Source organism: Ahaetulla prasina, chromosome 16 (assembly GCF_028640845.1).
Source record: "Ahaetulla prasina isolate Xishuangbanna chromosome 16, ASM2864084v1, whole genome shotgun sequence".
Taxonomy (NCBI): Eukaryota; Metazoa; Chordata; class Lepidosauria; order Squamata; family Colubridae; genus Ahaetulla; species Ahaetulla prasina.
Window position 1 is genome coordinate 520036 of NC_080554.1, and position 19856 is coordinate 539891.

The 19856-nt window shown below is 53.4% G+C and overlaps 1 protein-coding gene across 1 annotated transcript; it reads right to left on the reverse strand.

Annotated features, from left to right (window-relative positions):
• Positions 1–102: 102 nt before the first annotated feature.
• ENTPD2 (ectonucleoside triphosphate diphosphohydrolase 2) lies at positions 103–16821 on the reverse strand. The gene is made up of 9 exons (XM_058159252.1): positions 16613–16821; positions 8915–9032; positions 7787–7937; positions 6606–6765; positions 6231–6458; positions 5683–5952; positions 4252–4371; positions 3065–3199; positions 103–2309 (listed from the first exon to the last, which is right to left on the reverse strand). The coding sequence occupies exons 1-9, from the start codon at positions 16727–16729 to the stop codon at positions 2106–2108; spliced, it is 1503 nt and encodes a 500-aa protein (XP_058015235.1). The 5' UTR covers positions 16730–16821; the 3' UTR covers positions 103–2105.
• Between the last annotated feature and the right edge of the window lie 3035 nt (positions 16822–19856).

Sequence of the window (19856 nt, forward strand, 5' to 3'; positions counted from 1 at the left end):
CAAACCAGGATCGTACACCTCAGCCACCCCGGGCACTGAAGCAGGCACCGGTTCCACCAAGGGGTCAAAAGGCTTCCCAGTAAAATGGACCAAATGGGGTCGGTCGCTAAGCGAGCTTTTATTCTGATTTCTTTAAGGCAAGCATCACTTTGTTTTCTTTACATGGAAAACAGGCAGAATACAATCCAGGGCACCAAAGAAAAGCACAAGGAAAGAAAGACACGCTGGTGGGAACTGAGGATCAAAACAAGAGGTGGGAAGCTGCCAACAGTAGTAAACTCCCCACCCCCTTCCTTTTCTTTAAAAATCCCACCCCACCCTGTTTTTTATTTTTATTTTTATTTTTTTGTTTTTTTTGCAGAAGCCAACTGTGGGAGGCTTTAATATTGTTGCACTATCAAGGTAAAGAAGAGCCAAAAAAAAAAATCCTCCCCAAATCCTAGATAATGTTGGTTTTTTTTAAATATTCTACAACAGTGTGCCATTAAAATAAAAACAGTTATCCTGACTTCATCTCAAATTCACACACGTTGGGGGGGGGGGGGAAACTACTGTCACCAGTGCAAACTTCAACTCAGAAATAAATCTCATTACTCCCTGTGTGACTTATTCCTAGGAACAATAATGGAAAATTGCAATTTTGCGGCCTCTGTGCCCCAAACGCTTGTTGCAGGAATCGTCTAACTTGGGCATCTCTCCTCTGGATTCAATTATTGCGCCTGTGTTTAAGTATATTTTAAAGGATTGTTTACAATCCTGACAATTTCAGAAGAGACAACTTTGCTATATCTGTATTGTACACTAAGAAATGGAAGGACCCAAAATAAACTCAAAAATATAAATTCAGCTGTGGATTATTCTTAATTTTTGGGTGAGACCTGGTTTGAAATCTGTTGTCTCATGGATAGAATAGAATAGAATTAGAATAGTGTTTTTTTTTTATTGGCCAAGTGTGATTGGACACACAAGGAATTTGTCTTGGTGCATATGCTCTCAGTGTACATAAAAGAAAAGATACATTCATCAAGGTACAACATTTACAACACAATTGATGGTCAATATATCAATATAAATCATAAGGATTGCCATCAATATAAATCATAAGGATGGGTGTGACATGGGGGTGTGTGCAAGTAACAGAGACTTTGGGTGGTTGTTTTTTTTGCAGGAAGAAAGGAAGTCATCTCCTAACTTCTGGAAAAGATTGGGAAACAAACAAAAAATATTCCCAGAAATTGAGGGGATCCAGGCCACCTCTCTGCCAAGGAAAACTCCAAAGGAGGGCTTGTTCCTGCAATGTGCTTTGGTCTAGGGGGTCAGTAGAGGGTGTGCGGGTGAGAATGAGGAGCTCTCTTTACTAAGCGGAAAAAAAGAAGTTTCTCTCGGCAACAGAGCTAAAGGCAGCTTGCTGGATTCCCGTTCCCCTAAAAGAGGGATCTCCGGAAGCTAAGCCAAGCCAGACCTGGTTTGTACATGAATGGAAGTCCTGTAGTTGTGGCCGACAGTCAGAAGTCCACGTGGCTGCCTCAAAAGACCTCTCCCCAAAGTCTTAAGCTCACCTAGAACCATTTGGCTAAGTGATTTCCCTCTCCCGCCTCCCAGTGAAGGACTTGAGTCCAGTGGGGACTGAGCCCCATTAAAGTTTCCGTAGGACACTTTTTCGACAAACACATTTGCTTGTTAAGGGACTCCCGTTTTTTGAAGGCGGCTGGTGCCTGCTGAGAGGCAATAAGACCCTGGGGCCTCCTGATGTCCATGATATTTCCTCCCAAGGTCCTTTGTCCTGGGGTGGGGGCAGCGTCTTGTTGGGTCAAGAGGCCCCCCGGCTAGAAATTCCTGAGTCTAACAACAAAGCAGGAAGAAATGAAAGATTGAAGGTCTCCAGAAGATTTCCTTGTCAATGGCAGCACCTTTTTCTTGAAGGGGTGGAAAAAGGAGGCAGGAGAATGGCTGAGCTGTATATGCCCACAATCCATGCCAGGCACTGTCTGCCTCCCTGGAGAGTTGGCTCTTCCGTTTGTTCCAATTCCTTCCTTCCTGAGTTTTGGCCAAAGGCTGGAGTTCCCAGTGCATGACCAGGGAAGGCGGGGCGGGAGAGAGCCAGCCTACACTGCCCCGCGGCCCTTGGAGGACTTCAGCAGGCAGAAGATGCTGACCAGGCTGCCCAGAAGGATGGCGACAAAGAGAAGGATGAGGCCGACCCAGGGGCCGAAGCTGGTGCCCTTCCGGAAGCTCGGCTCTTCTGCCGGGATCATGTTAGTCAGGTTCAGCATGTAGCCCAGGGCCCAGCCGATGGTCGTGTCCCCGGCCTGCGAAAGAGGGGGAAAAAATCACAATTGCACAAAGACTCCCTCGGCTTGTGTGCCCCAATCCGGCAGCCGCTCTCCGGATCCATAGCCAACCCACATCCACTGCAGAACCCATTGCCCTTCCCAGCCCTCGTGTTGTGGTCCACCAGCAGCCTGCGGAGCTGGCAATGGAATCGGACAGTGATGTGGCTGAGAAGTCCTGGAGGCTGGGGAAGGCCCGAATGAGGGCTCTGCATCGGAGGCTGAGGTGAGGCCAGGGCCATTGGGGAGTGAGGTGCGGACTCCGGAGCCTCCAGAGGCTGACTGTAATGAGGCAGAGGAACAGGAGGAGCCTGTTCCTAATGCACGCATGAGAAGAGCTGCCAGAAGGCAAGAGCAGTTCAAGCAAAGAGGATGACTCAGGAGTGGGACCAAGAGATGATTGGCCCCTCCCATAAGGCTTAAAAGACCAGCAATGGCATTTGGGCTGTTTGCCGGAAAACAATGTTGATAGTTTCGTCTTCTTGCATTTGTTTCATATCGGTGTCTTCTGAACTTTTGTCAAGAAAGGCCTTTGGCAGTTTGCCTAATTGGACCAAGGTTGGTGAGAGGACTGAGGAATTGTGTTGGGAGGAATTTGCTTTATGCTGAGAATGAAGTAATTCTCAGCTGTTCGAATAAAGTTTGTTTGTTTTTACACTGACTGAGTTTCCTACTACCTACTTGGGCCTGGGTCACAACACCTCTTCCCTGCAAGCAACCCGGGAAAGCCTTACCTTCTGCTGGAAGGCTATGCTGGGGAAGGTGGTGTTGCTGAACGAGTAGCCCCGGGTGAGCAGCAGCGAGACGAAGGTGGCCATCGAGCAGAAGTTGTGCAACAGGGGCTCCAGCTGTGGCCCCTTCTTCAGCAGCTGGAGCGGCAGAAAGAAATGCCCAGGCTGAGTCTCGGCCTTTGAAAGAGCAGCTGCTCTCATCCCCCCCTCCCTCCCGACAAACACACTTCATCATCTCCCCTTCATGATGGTAGAAAGATTATTCAGCCCACCACCACCAATTATTTGTTCCACATTCATTCCGAGGGTTCTTCTTCATCATCATCATCAGTGGTGGGTTTCAACTTTTTTTACTACCAGTTCTGTGGGCGTGGCTTGGTGGGCGTGACATGACTTGGTGGGCGTGGCTTGGTGGGCATGGCAGGGGAAGATTACTGAAAAATCTCCATTCCCTCCCCATTCCAGGGGAAGGATCCTGCAAAATCCTCATTTCCTCCCAATCCTCATTTCCGCTACTGGTTCTCCAGAACTGGTCAGAACCTCTGAAACCCACCTCTGATCATCATCATCATCATGTCTTTATTCAGTCATAGATGATCTTGGAGGGTTCATCTGCAATTCATTGTTGGCCAGGCCGTATTTTCAGGGGTTCCTCCCACAAATCCTCCTGGGCATCCCCCCCACCCACCCCGTCTCAACCGCTTCTCTTCCTCTCTGCTTATCCTTAAGTAGCTGAGCCATTTTTCTCCTGCTTCCTTTTGCCTTTGTTGACGGACCGTCTCCCACCCCATGTTCTTCTGATGAAGGGCAATGAGATATCTTGGGTCCCTTCTGCCCCAGACGTGGGTGGAAGCCAGCATGGTACTCCTTTTAGATATCTTCTTCTTTTGCAGCTACTTCAAGGAAATCGCCATGATTCCAGCTTCCCCTTTTCAATTCTCACAACAGACTTGTGAGGGAGACCTGGTTTGGAGGTGGCAGCAGACTAATGACTCCCCCCCACAAGCTACCAGCCCTTGTCCTACCCATGAGCCACTGCAGTCTCCATTTCAAGTTTAAACCCATTTTTTAAAAAAGGGTTTCCGTTCTTTGTTGGTGGTGGGTGGCGGAGACGGGACTAGTGATGTTGACATGACTAGCAAAGCTGAAAGAATTTGGCCTTGGTTGAAGGAAGTGAAGGAAGGTCCCACCTCACTCCAGGGGGTGGTGCAGACGGCCTCCGCGCCTTCTCTGAGGTCATTTGGAGTGGCTACCTGTCTTTTCATCACTGACCGGAGGAAATCCACCGTGTAGAAAAACGCAGAGAAAGCCTTGAAGGGAAGAAGAAGAAAAAGAGGGAACGAGCAATTCCCTTAAGATCCTTAAAGTGGTATCACCAATGGAGCCAATACATTTTTAAACAGACAGTCAGACGTATAGGATACTAGATCTCACTTCTATTTCAGAAAGGGAAGGAGTAGCAGTTGCCAGCCCAAACTGATTTCTCTTAAAAATGAAGCTGGGGGGGGGGGGATTTGGTCTAGGGTGGGGGGAGGGGCGTAGCTGAATGGGCAGTTGTAGAAGAATTCATAAAAGCAACAGGGTACCCCACTTCTAGATTACTGCCACAGGCATGAATGAAATTTGAGGGAGACTTGACTTTTAAAAAATGGAGAAACACGGTAAAGTCAGGCCGACCGACACAGGTGGAAGAGAAAGGAAGCCAAGCAGGGAATCAATTACGTAAGAATGAGAGTGCGCACACCCGGCCCTAAACTGAACTGGAAAAGGGGTGTCATGCCTCTCTTCGCCCACATGGGGGCAGTAGCGCTCCATCCTTGCCAAGAGGGAAAAATATAACCTAATAACAGTGCTGGAAGGGACCTTAGAGGCCTTCTAGTCCAACCCCCTGCTAGAAACAGGAGACTAATTTCAGACATTTTCTCATTCCATCATATTCACATTTCAGAGAAGGAAATGAGGGCCTGCCCAACTGCTGGGGGGAGGATGGTGGGGGGCTTACTCCTAGCAGGGTCAGTGCAATAGGGTGGGGAAGGGGGACAAGCCGCTCCTGGGCAGGAGACCCTCTGAGCTAGCCACCCTTCCTGGGAGAGGGGGCTTGCAGGGGCTGCCATTTACACCACTGCACAAAACTTCACATCCTACGTAGCCGAGTCGCTTCCCTCCCCAGAATCTTGCGGCTGGTTCCTGGAGGTCCTGCCCTGCCCCCTCTGCCTTTTTTCTGCAGGGACCAAAGTGACTCCCTCTGGGCCTGTTCTGAGCTCCTGGCCTTTTGCCCATTAAGCTCCCCAGCCCAGGGAAGAGGAATGCGTGGAGAATTCTTTGCAGCTGCTGATGCGGGGGGCGGGGAAGGGGGGCATGAAAGCTGAGGTCCTCTGGACTTTATGCAGGAAGGAGGCTGGCAAGGAAGGCCCAACTAGAACGATAGAGTTGGAAGAGACCTCGGAGGTCTTCTAGTCCAACCCCCTACTTGAGCAGAAGACCCTGTACCATTTCAGGCAAATGGCTGCCCAGCCTCTCTTTGAAACCTGCCAGTGATGGTTGCCCCCACAGCTTCATTGCTTCAGTTCCAGCGGCTGCCCCAGGCCCCCCCACACACACACACCATCTGCGAGACTCACAATAAAGTTTCCCTCCACGGGGGGCTGGAAGACCCCGTCAAAGGAGCAGCTGGAATAAGGGCAGTCTGTGAACCGGAAGAGGCTCTCCGCGTGTGCCAAGCACTGGGCAGGGTCTCCAGAGCCGCTCATGTTCACCAGGGCCGTGGGGAAGTAGTTGGGGGGCTTCTCGGAGATGACGCAAGGTGACCCATAGATGCTTTCCATGGGGAAGCTGCGTTTGAAGCCCTGTGGCCAGCAGGGGTTTTCCAGTCGGAGGGCATAAGCTTTAGCCTGCGAGGGAAAAATATAGAGAAGGGGCTGGTGAAGCAGAAGAGAGAGGTAAACCCCCTCCCCACACACACACCCTTGGTATCTGCCATCACCAAGGTAGGGTAGATGGCCCCCTTTCCCTCCATCGCAGTTTTAGGGGCCCCTTTGCAGCACCCACCTTCAGGAACGTTCTGCCCGCTGACCTCCCAGAGCCAATCCCAGCCGAGGGGACCCTATAAACCCCCAGCCTCAGTCCCTGCAACACAAGCACCCACCGGGGGCTCCTGCCCAGTCCGTACCTTCAGGATCTTGGAAGTCAACCTGGTGTGGATCTCGTTCATGCCGTAGCAGAGGTAGCTGTGTGTGTAGACTTTGTAGCTCTGCCCGTACAGCTTCAGCGTCACCTGGTTGCCGGGGCTCTCGACGGCCCCCGTGGTCTCGAAGGTGATCTGGGTGGAGGCCCCGCCCAGGTCCATGGCGCCCACCGTGCTCTTCTTGGGGCGGACCCACCGCCCGATCCACCCGTACTGGGAAGAGAAGACAAGGCAAGCCTTCTGTGACGTCACGGAGCTGAACCAACGGCCAATCGGGCTGTGACCTTGTGCTTGACGTCAGAGCAAGACCGGACAATGGCGCACGATTCGGAGAAAGAGCAGGGAACCCCACGGTCCTACCTTGACGAAGTTCTCCAGAAGGTAGTTAGCGGTGACCCACCCGAACAAGCCTTCGTCCTCTCCGCTCAGGATCCTGGCTCCCCGGAAGTCAAAGGGGTATTTCTTCAGCGTGGAGGTCACAGCTTCAAGGACGCTGTCTGAAGCCTGCGGGTTAGAAATGCTACACATACACACAGAGAGAGAAATAATGAAACACTTTACAACTTGAAACAGGGCTAGGGTTGAATCTCCCCCTCTCCCTCTGGAATTGCTCTTTTAGCTACCCAGAATCTGCCCTCGTAGGTTCACACAACCCAGGGTCCGTTTGAGGCCCATCCACATCAATGCTGTACGATTCTTCCCCCTCTAGCTACTCGAACAGCTCCAGGCATCGTAAACAGAGGTGGGTTTCAGCAGGTTCTGACCAGTTCTGGAGAACCGGTAGCGGAAATCTTGAGTAGTTCGGAGAACCGGTAGTAAAAATTCTGACTGGCCCCGCCCCCATCTATTCTCTGCCCCCCAAGTCCCAGCTGATCAGGAGGAAATGGGGATTTTGCAGTATCCTTCCCCTGGAGTGGGCTGGGAATGGAGATTTTGCAGTATCCTTCCCCTGGAGTGGGCTGGGAATGGAGATTTTGCAGTATCCTTTTCTGCCACACCCACCAAGCCACACCCACAGAACCAGTAGTAAAAAAATTTGAAACCCACCACTGATGGTAAACCCACAACATGAATTAAGCTGGCAACTAGGGCATGTTGTGAACATCAGCAGCCCAGACAATCCCATTTGTTTGGAAGAAGGGTCCACCCCCACCCCATTTATTTTGCTCCAGCTCGTCTCACCCCTCCCGCTCACAACTATTTCTGCGAAGGGGAGGAGTGTCCGCACAGGCAGACCACGGGATGTTTGTTTCTTCCTGTTTGCAGCGTGACCCCTTCTTTGCAAGGGAGGGGGCTGCCGACTCCCTGGAAAGGGTCACCCGGGAGGGTGGGGCACACAGAGATATAGTGTGTAAACATTGGGGGAGGGGAATCGGTTCTACCCCAAGTGAAGATGGACAGAACGAATTGCACTGGCCGCTGCCAGATGGCACCGCTACCTTAGCAAGCTTGAGAAGGGGACAGGACGGCCAAACTCAGCCCCCACTCCAGGCTGGGGAGCGGGGTCTTACCATTGGGGGTGGAAGTCAACTGAGACTTACTTCAGCAGCCGCATGCCAGCCGTGGCGCCCAGGTAGAGGGGCGTGATGCCGTGTCTCGTCTTTGGGACGTCCTCCAGGGCCTGGTCAAGGCAGTCTACCAAGCTCTGTCCGGCTGCTGGTGGGTTCATGGAGTAGCTTGAGATGCCTCCTCCTGCAAAATCCATCCGCCCTGAGTGCCAGGCTGGCGGGATCCCCCTCCGGGGAGAGGCATAGTCTCCCCAGCATGCCCAATGGGGGTGGGGGAGAGGAGGCTTCTCATCAGGCACGGAAGGGAACAAGCTATTTCAGCAGCTCAGAAACCTGGGAGGATTTGCTGAGTCAGGCACGGTTTGACTCATTCCAGGGTCTGATTCCTGGCAGTGCCTTCTCCCGCCCTCCAGATGTGCTGGGAATTCAGATCCCAACATCTGGAAAAGGCCAGGCTGGGAAAGACCGCTCTGCTGCAAAGGCTCTGCCGCCAGCCCTTGCCAGCTGCCCAGGCAAAGAACCAGGGTGGCCCTGGGCCCAGGCCTTGGCATGACCTCCCCTTGCAACAGCTCCTGTTCTCGCATGCCTTTGGAGAAGCCCCTGGCCCCCTGCCGAGCTGTGCCCAGCGGGCACACCCACCTCCCTCCTCCCAGAAGAACCACGCCTCTTTCTTTCCACAGCCTTAAACCAGGTGGGCCGTGCCAGTTCTTTGTCCGATGCCCAGGGGGGGGAAAAGAAACGGAACAAAAGAAGAAAGAGGGAGGCCGCCCAGACGCCATTGTTCTGCCAGCAGCAACGCAAGCCTCATCTGGCAGCAAGGCTCATGCCAGCTCTAAGTCACCCTGAACTTCGCCTTCCCCGGGCACAGGATCACACAGGCCCTCTGCTCCTTGACAAGAGTGCCCAAACTGGGCTCTTTCAGACCTGGCTGTGCCCCAAGTTTTGTCATGCCGAGAAGAGGCTCTGGATTGGGGAGAGGAAGAGTAAAGTCTCTCTGCCCTCCCCCAGCGCTGGGGACGAAGGGAGCCCCGTCCGCTGGTTTCAGCAACCTTTAGGAGAGTCCAGCTGCAAACCCCCGTCCCTGGAAGGACAAAGAGCCCCCTCCCACAAGGCAACAATTGGGGGAGGGGGCGGGGGCTGCAGAGCCCCGATTCTGCTTACCCTTCACGTGGCAGTCGCTGTGCTGGCTGACAATGCCGGTCTCGTTCTCCTTGTCGGACGGCCATTTGTAGACAAACATGGCCGTGTGGGAAGACCCCGCATCCAAAACTATCCCATACTGAACAGGAACAGAAGGAGAAGAAATTGGGGGGGTTGGGGAGGGGAGGAAACGTCAGTCAGGTCCCCAGTTTTATCTGAAGACACCCTGGACAGACAGGAGTCGGAGGGGGGGGCACAAGGTGACGCCTCTTGTGCTGATCAAATCCCCTTGCAGGGCTATTGGAAACTTCAAGCGAAGTGAGCCCCCCACCACTTTCCTTGTGCAGCTGTTGGGGAACAGCCTCAAGATTTAGGGTAGAAAATCTCCTCATCCATGACTTCTGGGGAACGCCTGGGCACCCCGTGTTCCCCCACCCCCAGGCCCAAATCCTGTTTTAAGTCAGGGGTTTCTGCTAAGGGGCCGCAGCCGGGAGTCTGGCGGAGCAGGACGGCTGATGGGACCCCCAGGCCAAGAAAGGACAGAACCTTCCCAGCCCTCTTTGGGGGGCAGAACCCCTAAAGAGAGCTTGGCTGAGCTGGATCTCAGTTCCAGGCGAGGCCCTGAAGTTCTGCTGCTGAGATCCTGCCCCAACTTTTCTCCCCCTCTTCCTGCCGGGTTGGGAAGCGCCTTTTGTTATTCTTGGTTGCGCAACCTGCTTTTGATCCTTTGCCTTTCACTGTAATCTGAAGCGTTTCCATTTATCTAGAACTGAAACAGGGTGGGATCTTCCCTGTGGTCTGGTCCTGGGGGGTGGGAGGTGGGCAGACCCCACTTTCCTTCTGCTCAATAAGGGGCTGCCTCCATATCCATCTGCCTGGACTCCCCCTTCCCAAGAAGCCAAGCAGGTCCCTGGCTATTTGGGGTGAAGGTACATCTGCCATATTTTTTTTACTACCACTTCTGTGGGCGTGGTTTGGTGGGCGTGGCAGGGGAAGGATACTGCAAAATCTCCATTCCCACCCTACTCTGGGGCCAGCCAGAGGTGGTATTTGTTGGTTCTCCGAACTGCTCAAAATTTCTGCTACCGGTTCTCCAGAACCAGCCAGAACCTGCTGGATTTCATCCCTGATCTGCCATTTTCTTTCCTGTGAGCCCCTTCCCCAAAACGTTTTGAGCAAGGGGTCTCTCCTTCTCTGGCCACAGTTGCCAGACCAAGAGACACCCCCTGTCAGAGACACCCCCTGACCCCCAACAAGTTGACTTTGTAAAAAATATACAAATAGAATGAGACTATTGCCTTATACACTGTAAGCCGCCCTGAGTCTTCGGAGAAGGGCGGGGTATAAATGTAAACAAAAAAACAAAAAAAAAAACAAAGAATCCTGCAGAAGTCGACTTGCAAAGCTGCTTTCTGGAATCAAGAGTTTGGTCTGAGCTGCAGGAAGGCAAGGCAAGATCGGGCTGGCAGAAGCCGGGCACAGAGTGGCAGGCTGGTGCCAAAGGGTCTCTCTAACCCCACGGCTAGTCTGCAGCTCTGCAGCCCCCAAAGACACCAGGAGGGTCTTCTCCCACGGGACACTTCCCAAATGCCTTGGGTTAGGGTTAGCAGGCATCAGATGCTTTTACGATTTTGGCCTCCGCTGGATGGAGCAAAACAACAGGGTTGGCTGAACCTCCATTATCTGCAGTACACACGTATTAATCTAGTCACACACACAGGAAACCCGCCTTAGTCAGAATCTGGCAGAACTCAGGCTAAATATTTTTCCAAGCCTCCCAGTTATTTACAGCTCCAGGTGGAGAAATTTGTAGGGTGAGACTTGGGACCGAGTCCTTTGCTACAAGCAGCAACTTGATCAGCCCTGGGAGACATCTATCCTCTCTGCCAGCAACAAATCAAAATAAACCCCACAATGGGCCAGCAAGTTTCCAATTTCCAGCAAAGAGGCTTCCTGGGGGGGGGCATTGTGCCTCGCTCTCCTCTGCCCCAGACTGGAAGACCCTTCCCAGACTTCATGAAGAATCCGGGACCCCCAAGGTCTGAATTCTGCAGCGTGGAGACCAATGAGCAAAAGTATCAAGCAAAGCTATTGTTCTTAGCCAAAGAATATTTTTCAGGCTCCAAAGGCTGCAATATTTCCATTCTTTAGACTCGTGTCCCGTGTCTAACATGTTTTAGGTCTGCCGTTGTGATCGGGAGACCCTGCTGCCCTGGCAGGACCCTCATCTCTTCCTATTTTCTGCAGTAAGGATCCTCTCCCGTCCTTGAGCCCTGAGGATTATCTCCCAGTTTCTAACTCTGGTGCAGCTTCTCTAAAACCCATCCTTGGCTGTCCCCTCCAATCCCCCCTCCCCACATCTTCACACTCTACAGCCAGTCGGTCAGCTTCCCTGCCTGGTACCCCTTCTGTTTAACCAGGGAACCTTGAATGGTCAAACAGGATCGAGAGCAGTCGCCTCCTTACTAGAGTCCAGCACCCTGGCCTGGTCATTCCAGCCCCAAAACCTTCAGGAAGAATCCCCCCACCCTCCAGAAAATGCACCAGTTGACCCACAATTTAGAGCCAATGCCTTCCAAGCAAACAGCTAGAATGTTTGACAACATTCTGAGGTGTTTCAAAAGAGAGGAATGTGCTGGGGGGGGAGGGAGGAGGCTGGGGGGGGGCGGATTCCTAGCTGTGACCTCTGATATTTTGATCCTTTCCTGAGCAGATTAGCCCACAATGCAGAGGAGGAGGGAAGGGGAGAACCGGTCTGGCCTATTCAGCCTCCTCAGACCCCAATCCGTACACAGACCCACAGCCTTTGCCCGTTCCCATCCCAAAGGGATCTTTCAATGCCGGTTTGCGTTCTCTGCTGGTTTGACAATCATCTGTGGATGCTGCCCACTGCCACTTGCCCCCTTTGTACACTTAATTCCCCTTGGAGACGCTCCACCAGTAATGCAGGGAACCCCCCCTATGCTGCAAAGCATTTCTCAGTTGCTGCATCGGCTGGAAAACATGGGGGCCAAGTCTTTTTCCTTCCCTCGTGGCCCCTAGAGCTGAGATTAGCTAGATGTAGGAGGGGTGGGGTCCGTGCAGAGGTCAGAAGAATCCCGGAGTGAAGGCGAAGCAGCCCTCCCGGGTTACCTCCATTATTTGGCCATTATTGGGTCCAAGCAATCCCGGATGCAGGAAATAATTTGAGTGCCGCCGTTTAGCTTAATTGCAGAGACGTGGAATTCAAGCCCCAAAACGCAGGCAAGGACTGAGTCACCCCTTCCCACCCACCACTTTCACTTCTCTCTCGCATGCGGAAATGGCACTGAGTTGGCGGCAGCCTCTTGGCTCAGCAGGTGCCCTTTTCTGGAGCCCTTCACCATCCGGTGAAGCTGGTAGATGGGAGAGAGATACATTACGACACGCGTGGAAGGCGGCTGGAGGTCACTCGGCGGGAGTCTGCCTCCCCCCCCCCCCCGAGGCTGGCAACTCCCCCGGGGGAAAATACAGGCCTCCCCCCTTCAGCGGACCCCAAAAGTCAGCACCTGGAGAGCCTCATCCTTGAAGGAGGAAATGGACCAGCCCGTGCTGGGGAAATGGGGAACATTCCTCTCGGCCTTTGGCTGAACTGGCCCTCCCTGGACTCCAAAGGGGGACTTTCTTCCCTCTGAAGACACATCAAGATTGCTCAGAGAAGTCAGTGCACACCCAAGGGCCTCTGTGTGTGTGTGTGTGTTTGTGTGTGTGTGTGTTTGGCCATGACAGTGGCCTCTGCAAAGAGGGACCTCAGGATTCTTCCTCCTCCTCCTCCGTTTTAACATATCACCGCCCTCAGCAAGGACCCTCGTCTAAGATAATGCAAACTCCTGCACTGCTTTCCCTCCAAAGAACTCCATCCTTCAGGCCTCCAGGAAGCGGGTCCTTGGGTAGGGGGAGGTTGTCACCAGAGACTTAATACTTTTGCAATATTTGTGTTCCCTAAGAGTTACTCCGGCGATGATCCCAGGAGGAATGACACGGCCGATTAAAACCACTCCAAGCAAGCAAAACTGGCCTTGGAGCAGTTCTCCAAGGAGACCGCTCCTGAAATGGGCATCGCTGCCTCAACAGATACAGAGCCGTGCTGGCTTCCCTGGCAGGAGGGGAATTGGGGCGGAGCTCTCTGCCCACCAGCTACCCAGAGGAAGGCGCCTGTCAGGACCCAAAGGCTTGGTGGCACTTTGCAGGGCCAGCCCTTCTGAGTTTGGAGCTAGAGAAGGAAAGGGCTGCCCCCTGCGACACCCATGAGACCCTCTCAATGAGACCCTTCCCCAAAGCGGGTCTGATCCTGCGCTGCCCACCTTCCCCCACCCCCACCATCCCATTCCCAGCTAAACTCTTAATCCCCTCTCCCGGATTCCAATCAAGAAACGAAACCATTAAGCAACATCAGGCTTGCCGATTGTCTTGTTCCAGACCTTTCCTTGGAGGGAGGCAATGAAATCACACTTGGCACATTCACAGGATTCCCAGTGCATGGAGGGGGAGTGAAATCTGAAGCTGGAGGAAAAAGCCAGAAGCTATTCAATGGGAAGGCAGGTAGATCTGCTCTTTGGGCAGCCGGGATAAATTCTGGGCCTGAAATTCTGGATAAATTCCAAGCAAGCAAGCAGGCCAGGCCACTAGCAATGCCTACCTCCCCCAAAGCCCCCCAACTTTTCCAAGAGACAGAAGAGATTTCTGCACAGAAGGAACCTGCGCGAGTGAGTGGCCCCTCCCATCCTCCTCCATCCATCCATCCCCTCTCCCCTCCCCCCACCCCCAGGAAGCCCATCTCCAGCATTTCAAAGTGCTGGCAGCTCCCCCCCCCTGCAGGGTCTTCCAGGGATTTAAGAAGTGCCAAATGTGGGAGGCACAACCAGGGTGTGGTGTCAGAGGAACAAGCACGTTCCCCCAGTTGCACATATGAACACATTCCTCTTCCCACATCTAGCACCCTGATTAGGTGGCCAGCCTGCACTGTTGAGCAGCCTCCGGGAGGGGAGGGGAGGGGAGGGGAGGGGAGGGAAACATCATTTGCATCAGGGGGGGGGCTTGTCCCACCCTGCCCCCTGCTATTTCAGACCCTGAGATGTGCTAGTGGAAAAGCGCACCAGTTCCTACCCTTTAAGGTAATGAGGAGGCTTGGAAACGCCCTTCCAGCAACCCAGAGCCCTTGGTTTGTAAACCCAGCATCCTGGCTCCGAACAGCGTCCCAGTGATCCTCTTCCCTTCAGAGTTTGCAAGCAGGTTGCTTCTCCCACAGCCTTTAATATTCAGGTAGATTGCTGCAGGGCATGGAGGTTTCCCTTCTTACATGGTGGAGGAGAAATAGCTCAATGAAACCACAGAATTCACAGCAGCCCTCTTTAGAAGGGGGCGGGAACTGCAGGGGGTGGCTTTTCTTTTAGGTACTCAGAGAGGGGGGGGGGAGAGAGAGGGATCATATGCACCAAAGACAAATTCCTTGTGTGTCCAATCACACTTGGCCAATAAGGAATTCTATTCTATTCTATTCTATTCTATTCTATTCTATTCTATTCTATTCTATTCTATTCTATTCCCCTCCAAAACAACCAGATAAAAAGAAGATGGCATAAATGTTGATCAGTTGCTGAAGCCTTTCCTTCCCCCATCCCAAAACTTGGGAGAATGATGAAGGAGCCAACCCAACATTCTTTTACTTTATACTCATAAAGCAGGTTTTTCCTTCTCTTGTCCCAGTGCCAAGCTGCCCTTGATAATGCGTAACCCAATGCAGAGCCAATGTTGGTGGGGTCCCAGACTAGGACCCCTCCCTTCTTTCCTCCCCCACCACAATGGGGCCTTTCCTCCTGGCACTGGAAAAAGAACTGCGATGATGCACCCAGAATTCCAGGCCGATCCATGCAGGGAACCTGGGAGAGACAAACCGGTTTGGCAACGTCTCCCTGGCCCAACCTTCACCCTTTTCTCCTGATGCAGGTGCCAAGCCGCCCATCTGCCCGGTTCCAAGTGCCCCCTTTGGTGACCAGACCTGCTCTGGATCTCCCAGAATTCCACCGGGGAAAGCTGCCATACTAGATGGAGCACAGAGGCAAAGCACCTTTAAAAAAACCAAGGATGCAGTCCACATGGACGATCCAGGCAGAAAATGATTGCCAAAGGATCGGAGTAACATTCCACAATCGTGTTACACTACAATTCCCATCACGATGGGGTTTGCAGTCCAAAAGACCTGGGAGAGGTCTAGGCTACAAAATGTAAGGAAAAGGGTTGCGGGGGAGGGGGACCTTTTGCCAATTAGCATTTTGAAAATTAGGAAATGCCTCAGGGAAAGAAAGGTGGGTGCCCCCACCTCCTCCTCCCCATCCATGAGGGGTTTCCCACAGTTGAAAGTTTAGCTTGGAAGCTGTTTTGGGGCAGAAAATAACCGTCTCCGCTCCGCTTATGTAATTTTGCCAAATCGTCATGGGGTCTGATTGCTTTGTAAATAGACAGAAGCCAGCCTTCTCCACCCCACACCTCGCTCCCTCTCCTTCTCTCCCTCTCTCTCTCCCTTCCTCCTTCTCTCCCTCTCTCTCCTCCTTCTCTCTCTCTTCCCCTCCTTCTCTCCCTCTCCCCCCTCCATCTTTCTCTCCCTCTCCTCCTTCTCTCCCTCTCCCTTCCTCCTTCTCTCCCTCTCCCCCTCCTTCTATCTTTCTCTCCCACTCCTCCTCCTTGTTCTCTCTCCCTCTCTCTCTCTCCCCCTTCCTCCTTCTCTCTCCCTCCCTTCTTCTCTCTCTCTCTCTCTCTCTCTCTCTCTCTCTCCCCTCCTTCTCTCCCTCTCCTCCTTCTTGTTCTCTCTCCTTCTCTCCCCCTCCAGCGTCACCATCTCTTAAAGATGGGGGCAACCACCCTCCCGAGAGCCCCATCCCGCTAAGCAGAATCCCCAGCGACAGAGACAACCAACCTTGGGCAGAGCGAGCAATAGCCGGACGGGCTGCTTAGCCCCTGGCCACGGACCGCCTTTCCCTTCTGGGGGAGGGGGAACGAGCTCTCCATGCCGTCGGGATGAGCGGAGAGTGAGCTCAGCACGGAAGCTGGCAGGAGCCCGGTTCTCCGGTGCTGCAAAGGACAACGGAAGGCCAAGCGGACTCTTCTCTTGCGGCTCTTCCGTTCCCCCCCTCCCGCCAGAATATAAAAGTCGGGAGCCCCCAATGGATGCTTGCAAGACACGGGCAGTCTGCACCCCCCAAAATGCCACCCAGGAAAAGATATCTTCCTCCGCTCCTTCTGTTTCCCCAGAAATACACCCACAGTCAGCCTCCCGCTGGTGCCAGTCAAACAGGTTCAGAAAACATCAGGAAGCCGAAACCCCCCGCGGGGTCTGGGAGCTGTGAGCGGCAAGGGCTGCGCAGCATCCCAGCGAGGCCAAGGCCAGACCTCTCTGTGGGAATGGGGGCTGCCCCCAGGCCGCCTTCCCCAATGGGGGGAAGCTTTCAGCACCGCCCGAGCAGGGAAATCCGCTCGGCTCAGGCGCCCCAAGCCTTAGCGCGCGCACCTGCCCGCAATTCCCGGGACTTGAGGGGCTCCCAGGCCGACCCCCGCCCAACTCCGCTGCTCCTGTATGGTCCAGCAAAAGGGGCGCAAGAGAGCGGGGTTGGCGCTCCGCCGACGTTGGGCGCAGGACGGCGGCGGGGAGCCCCTCGCCTCCAGTCCCGGCGGCGCGCTGTGGCCGGCGTTGCGGGCGCGCCTTACCTTGAAGGCGGGCGGGTCCAGCACATCCTTGGTGGGCACGCAAAGCAGGACGAGTCCCGCCACGGCCACCAGGCACAGCGCGCCCAGCGCCGCTACCACCGCCTTCTTGGGGCTCATGCTGCCGCCACGCGCCCTGCTCCTACTCCGCTCCCGAGCCGAAGCCGAAAGCAAAGCCGGGAGCCCCGAAGCGCCGCCTCCTTCGAGGCCCGGGGAAGGAAGGGCTGACCCGAGAGGCGAGGCAGGTGAGCCTCCCGCCTCCTCCGAGAAGCCAAGTTGCCCAATCTGCCTCCAGAAGGAGGAGGAAGAGGGGGCGTGGAGAGGCTCCCTCTTCCTCCTTGGAAACCGCAGCTCTGAGGAACCTCCACACGGAGGAGCAGCCTACCTCCCCAGGACTGAACATCAGGGGTGAAGGGAGCCCGCTGCAAGACAACCTGAGAGAGGTTAACCCACCTTTGGACTTTGCACCCCAGGATCAGCTGCCCCCATCTTAGTCCTACCCAAGTTCAGCTATTGTGTGAATGCAGCTGCCAGGTCTTTGGCTTGCAACTCTCTTAAGCCCCCAGCCTGTATTTCCATCCTCAGTCCCTCCCCCCCCCACTGGGGAAAATGGTGGAGGCTTGTTAGGAGCAGCGCGAAGGTGGAAGGTGGCACCGGGAGCCCCTGAGTTCAATTTCCCAGGCCAAGCAGAGCCAACCTTGTGCCGGGGACTCCCAGGGAGCTCTTCTCTACCGGACACTTGTTTGTTTCTCTCCACTCTCCTCTAATGAAATGGACATGCACTTTCCTTTCCCCCCCCCTCTGGAAATAAGTCTTTTGCCCACTGGAGAGTCCCAGAGCCTCCAGAAACAGTTCTGGAAGGAAGCACCCATTTGGGGAACAAAGCAAGCTGAAAAGAGAGAGAGGGAGAGAAGCCGCAGAGACAGTCTTGAGAAATCGCCTCTCCAGATGGCTTTGAAGTCCTCGGAGGGAATGCTGGCAAACAGCCTGGCTCTGGTTGTGCGCCTGCCCGCTTGCGGTTTAGCCAATCCAGGAACAAACAGCTAAACCTTCATCGAGGCTTCTGCTGTGGTGAAGCCTGTTTGGACTGGGATCTCCGGAATGCTTGCTTCTGAGTTAAGGAGATGTTTGAGTCCTTTCCGGATGCCGAAGGCTCCCTGCCCATCGGTGTTCTTTCCCAGCACGCTAAGAGTGCCACTCCAAAGATGCTGTGAGACAGACAGACTTCCCCAAGAAGGCCCAGCCTCTTATATTGCCCTTGCTGGGTCCAGCAATGGACCCTGCTTGAAGTCCTGGGCTTCAAGAAAGAGGTTTACCAGCCCTACAACCAGCCTGTCTGCAGCAGGATGGGGCAAAGACCCTCCATGCCCTCCATGCCAACTCAATGAGCAGAGAAGGAGAACAAACCACCCTTTGTAGCATAAAATAGCCCCCCTCTGTGAGATTTACTATTTATAGTGAGTTCCCTCGGACTCTCTAGTTTGTTCCCTTCTTCCCAAATTAGATGCCAGCCACACAAAACATTAACGTTTCTATGGAAAGAATTTGGAAGAAGAATCGCTCCCAATAGTGCCCGGAGTGCCCCTCTCTCTTGGCATTTCCACTTGGACAGAAGTCCAAGGGGTCTTTTGAGGCTAACTTCTCTGGGACAAAAGACAATTATCCTCAGTGTCTGATCACATCCAAGGAGACAAGGAGCATCTGGGCAGAGATGCCCCAAATGGGCAAGACTGAAACAGCCTGGCTCAAAAGCTTCCAGGAAGTTTGCTCAGATGCCTTCAAGATGCCCACTAACAAGAGAGAGGGCAACCTGGGTTGGTTTTCTCTAGAATTTGGTCAATAAAGATTCTTAAGGACATTTCTTCTTCATAATAGTCCCTCGTCTGAATGCCTGGCCTCCTTTTCTTTTCCTCCTGAAGGACCCAAATTCTGGAAAGAAGAGAAGGGTGGAACTCATTCCGACTTTAGCAAAACATCTGTGATTATATGAATGGGCACAAAGCCAAAGCAACATTGGACCACTGGATAGGAGAGGTCCTGCTATCCGCCTTCAACCTGAACTTAAGAGCGGAGGAAGCTTAAGGGAACTTGAGTTGGGGGATGAGGTGAGGTGGAAGCCCAGATTCCTGCATTAAGCCTGGCTCTGCAGAACTGGCTCCTTCCAGACTTAACATCTGGAATGCCTTCTCAATGACAATCAGGCAGTAAGTCAGGAAATTTACGCGCCAAAGGTTTTGCGGATGGTCACGGCTCCTCCATGATCAGATGCAGTCAAACCCCCAAAGCAGGGGTGAAATGCTCCCAGTTCGCACCGGATTACCTGATCCGGTAGTGATGGCAGCAGGTGGTAGCAAAAATCCCTGCCCCCCTCATGCCCAGTTGAGCCACGTGATCATTTCGCTTTTTTTTTTTACTTTTAAAAGCATTTTTTCTTTGGCCGAAAAAATGCTTTTAAAAGTAAAAAAAAAAAAAAGCCTCTGATGATCGGGCGGCTCAGCTGGGATCGTCAGAGGAGCCTTTTAAAAGCATTTTTTTACAACCTCTTTGGCCATAGAGGTTGTAGAAAAAATGCTTTTAAAAGTAAAAAAAAAAGGTGGCCACGCCCACTCAGTCACATTACCCACCACCACCAAGCCACACCCACAGAACCAGTAGTAACAAATTTTACATTTCACCACTGCCCCAAGGGCAGATTTACCCAGGTAGTATGACCCGTCCACTCTTCCTTGGTGATCTTGGGGTTTGTCTGGGAAAGAGATTACTCTAACTAGAATGTCCTTCCGGATGTTCCGAGTTTGCTCTTGGCTTCATGTGTGGGTTTGTGGCTTAGCATGATTCAAGGGGGCCTTCATAGCACATCTGGGCTAGACCCTGGCCCATGTTTCAGGGATGGGAGTGAGGGGTCTCCCAGGTTGCTATGGAATTAAGAAAGCGGTCACAAACCAGATGGGAGCCCGGTCGTTCCCCCTGAATTCTGGCTGGCTGACGATAAACAGAGGAACGTGTTGGAAAACAGCAGAAACAAAGGGACCTTGAAAATAGATCCATTCCTGGCATAGTCTTGCAACATACATTAAGCCATAAGCGCATTTGGGTGGGACAGAACTGTGGACATTGAACCAGCCCCCCTCTTCCCCCCGCACCCCACCCAGCAGTTCTGGAAGGACAAAGAGATCTGGTTTCTGGAGCCAGAGCAAGCGATCCACGGTTGTTTCTGGACTGCTGCCTGGCACACGTGACTCTCCCG

Bases quoted from the DNA above. Each gene is read 5' to 3' on its own strand.
- ENTPD2 (XM_058159252.1), bottom strand. From the start codon at position 16,729: ATGAGCCCCAAGAAGGCGGTGGTAGCGGCGCTGGGCGCGCTGTGCCTG. The intron at 9,033-16,612 runs GTAAGGCGCGCC...GTTCCTGTTCAG, and splicing joins TGGACCCGCCCGCCTTCAAG to TATGGGATAGTTTTGGATGC. The intron at 7,938-8,914 runs GTAAGCAGAATC...TGGATTTTGCAG, and splicing joins CAGCGACTGCCACGTGAAGG to GAGGAGGCATCTCAAGCTAC.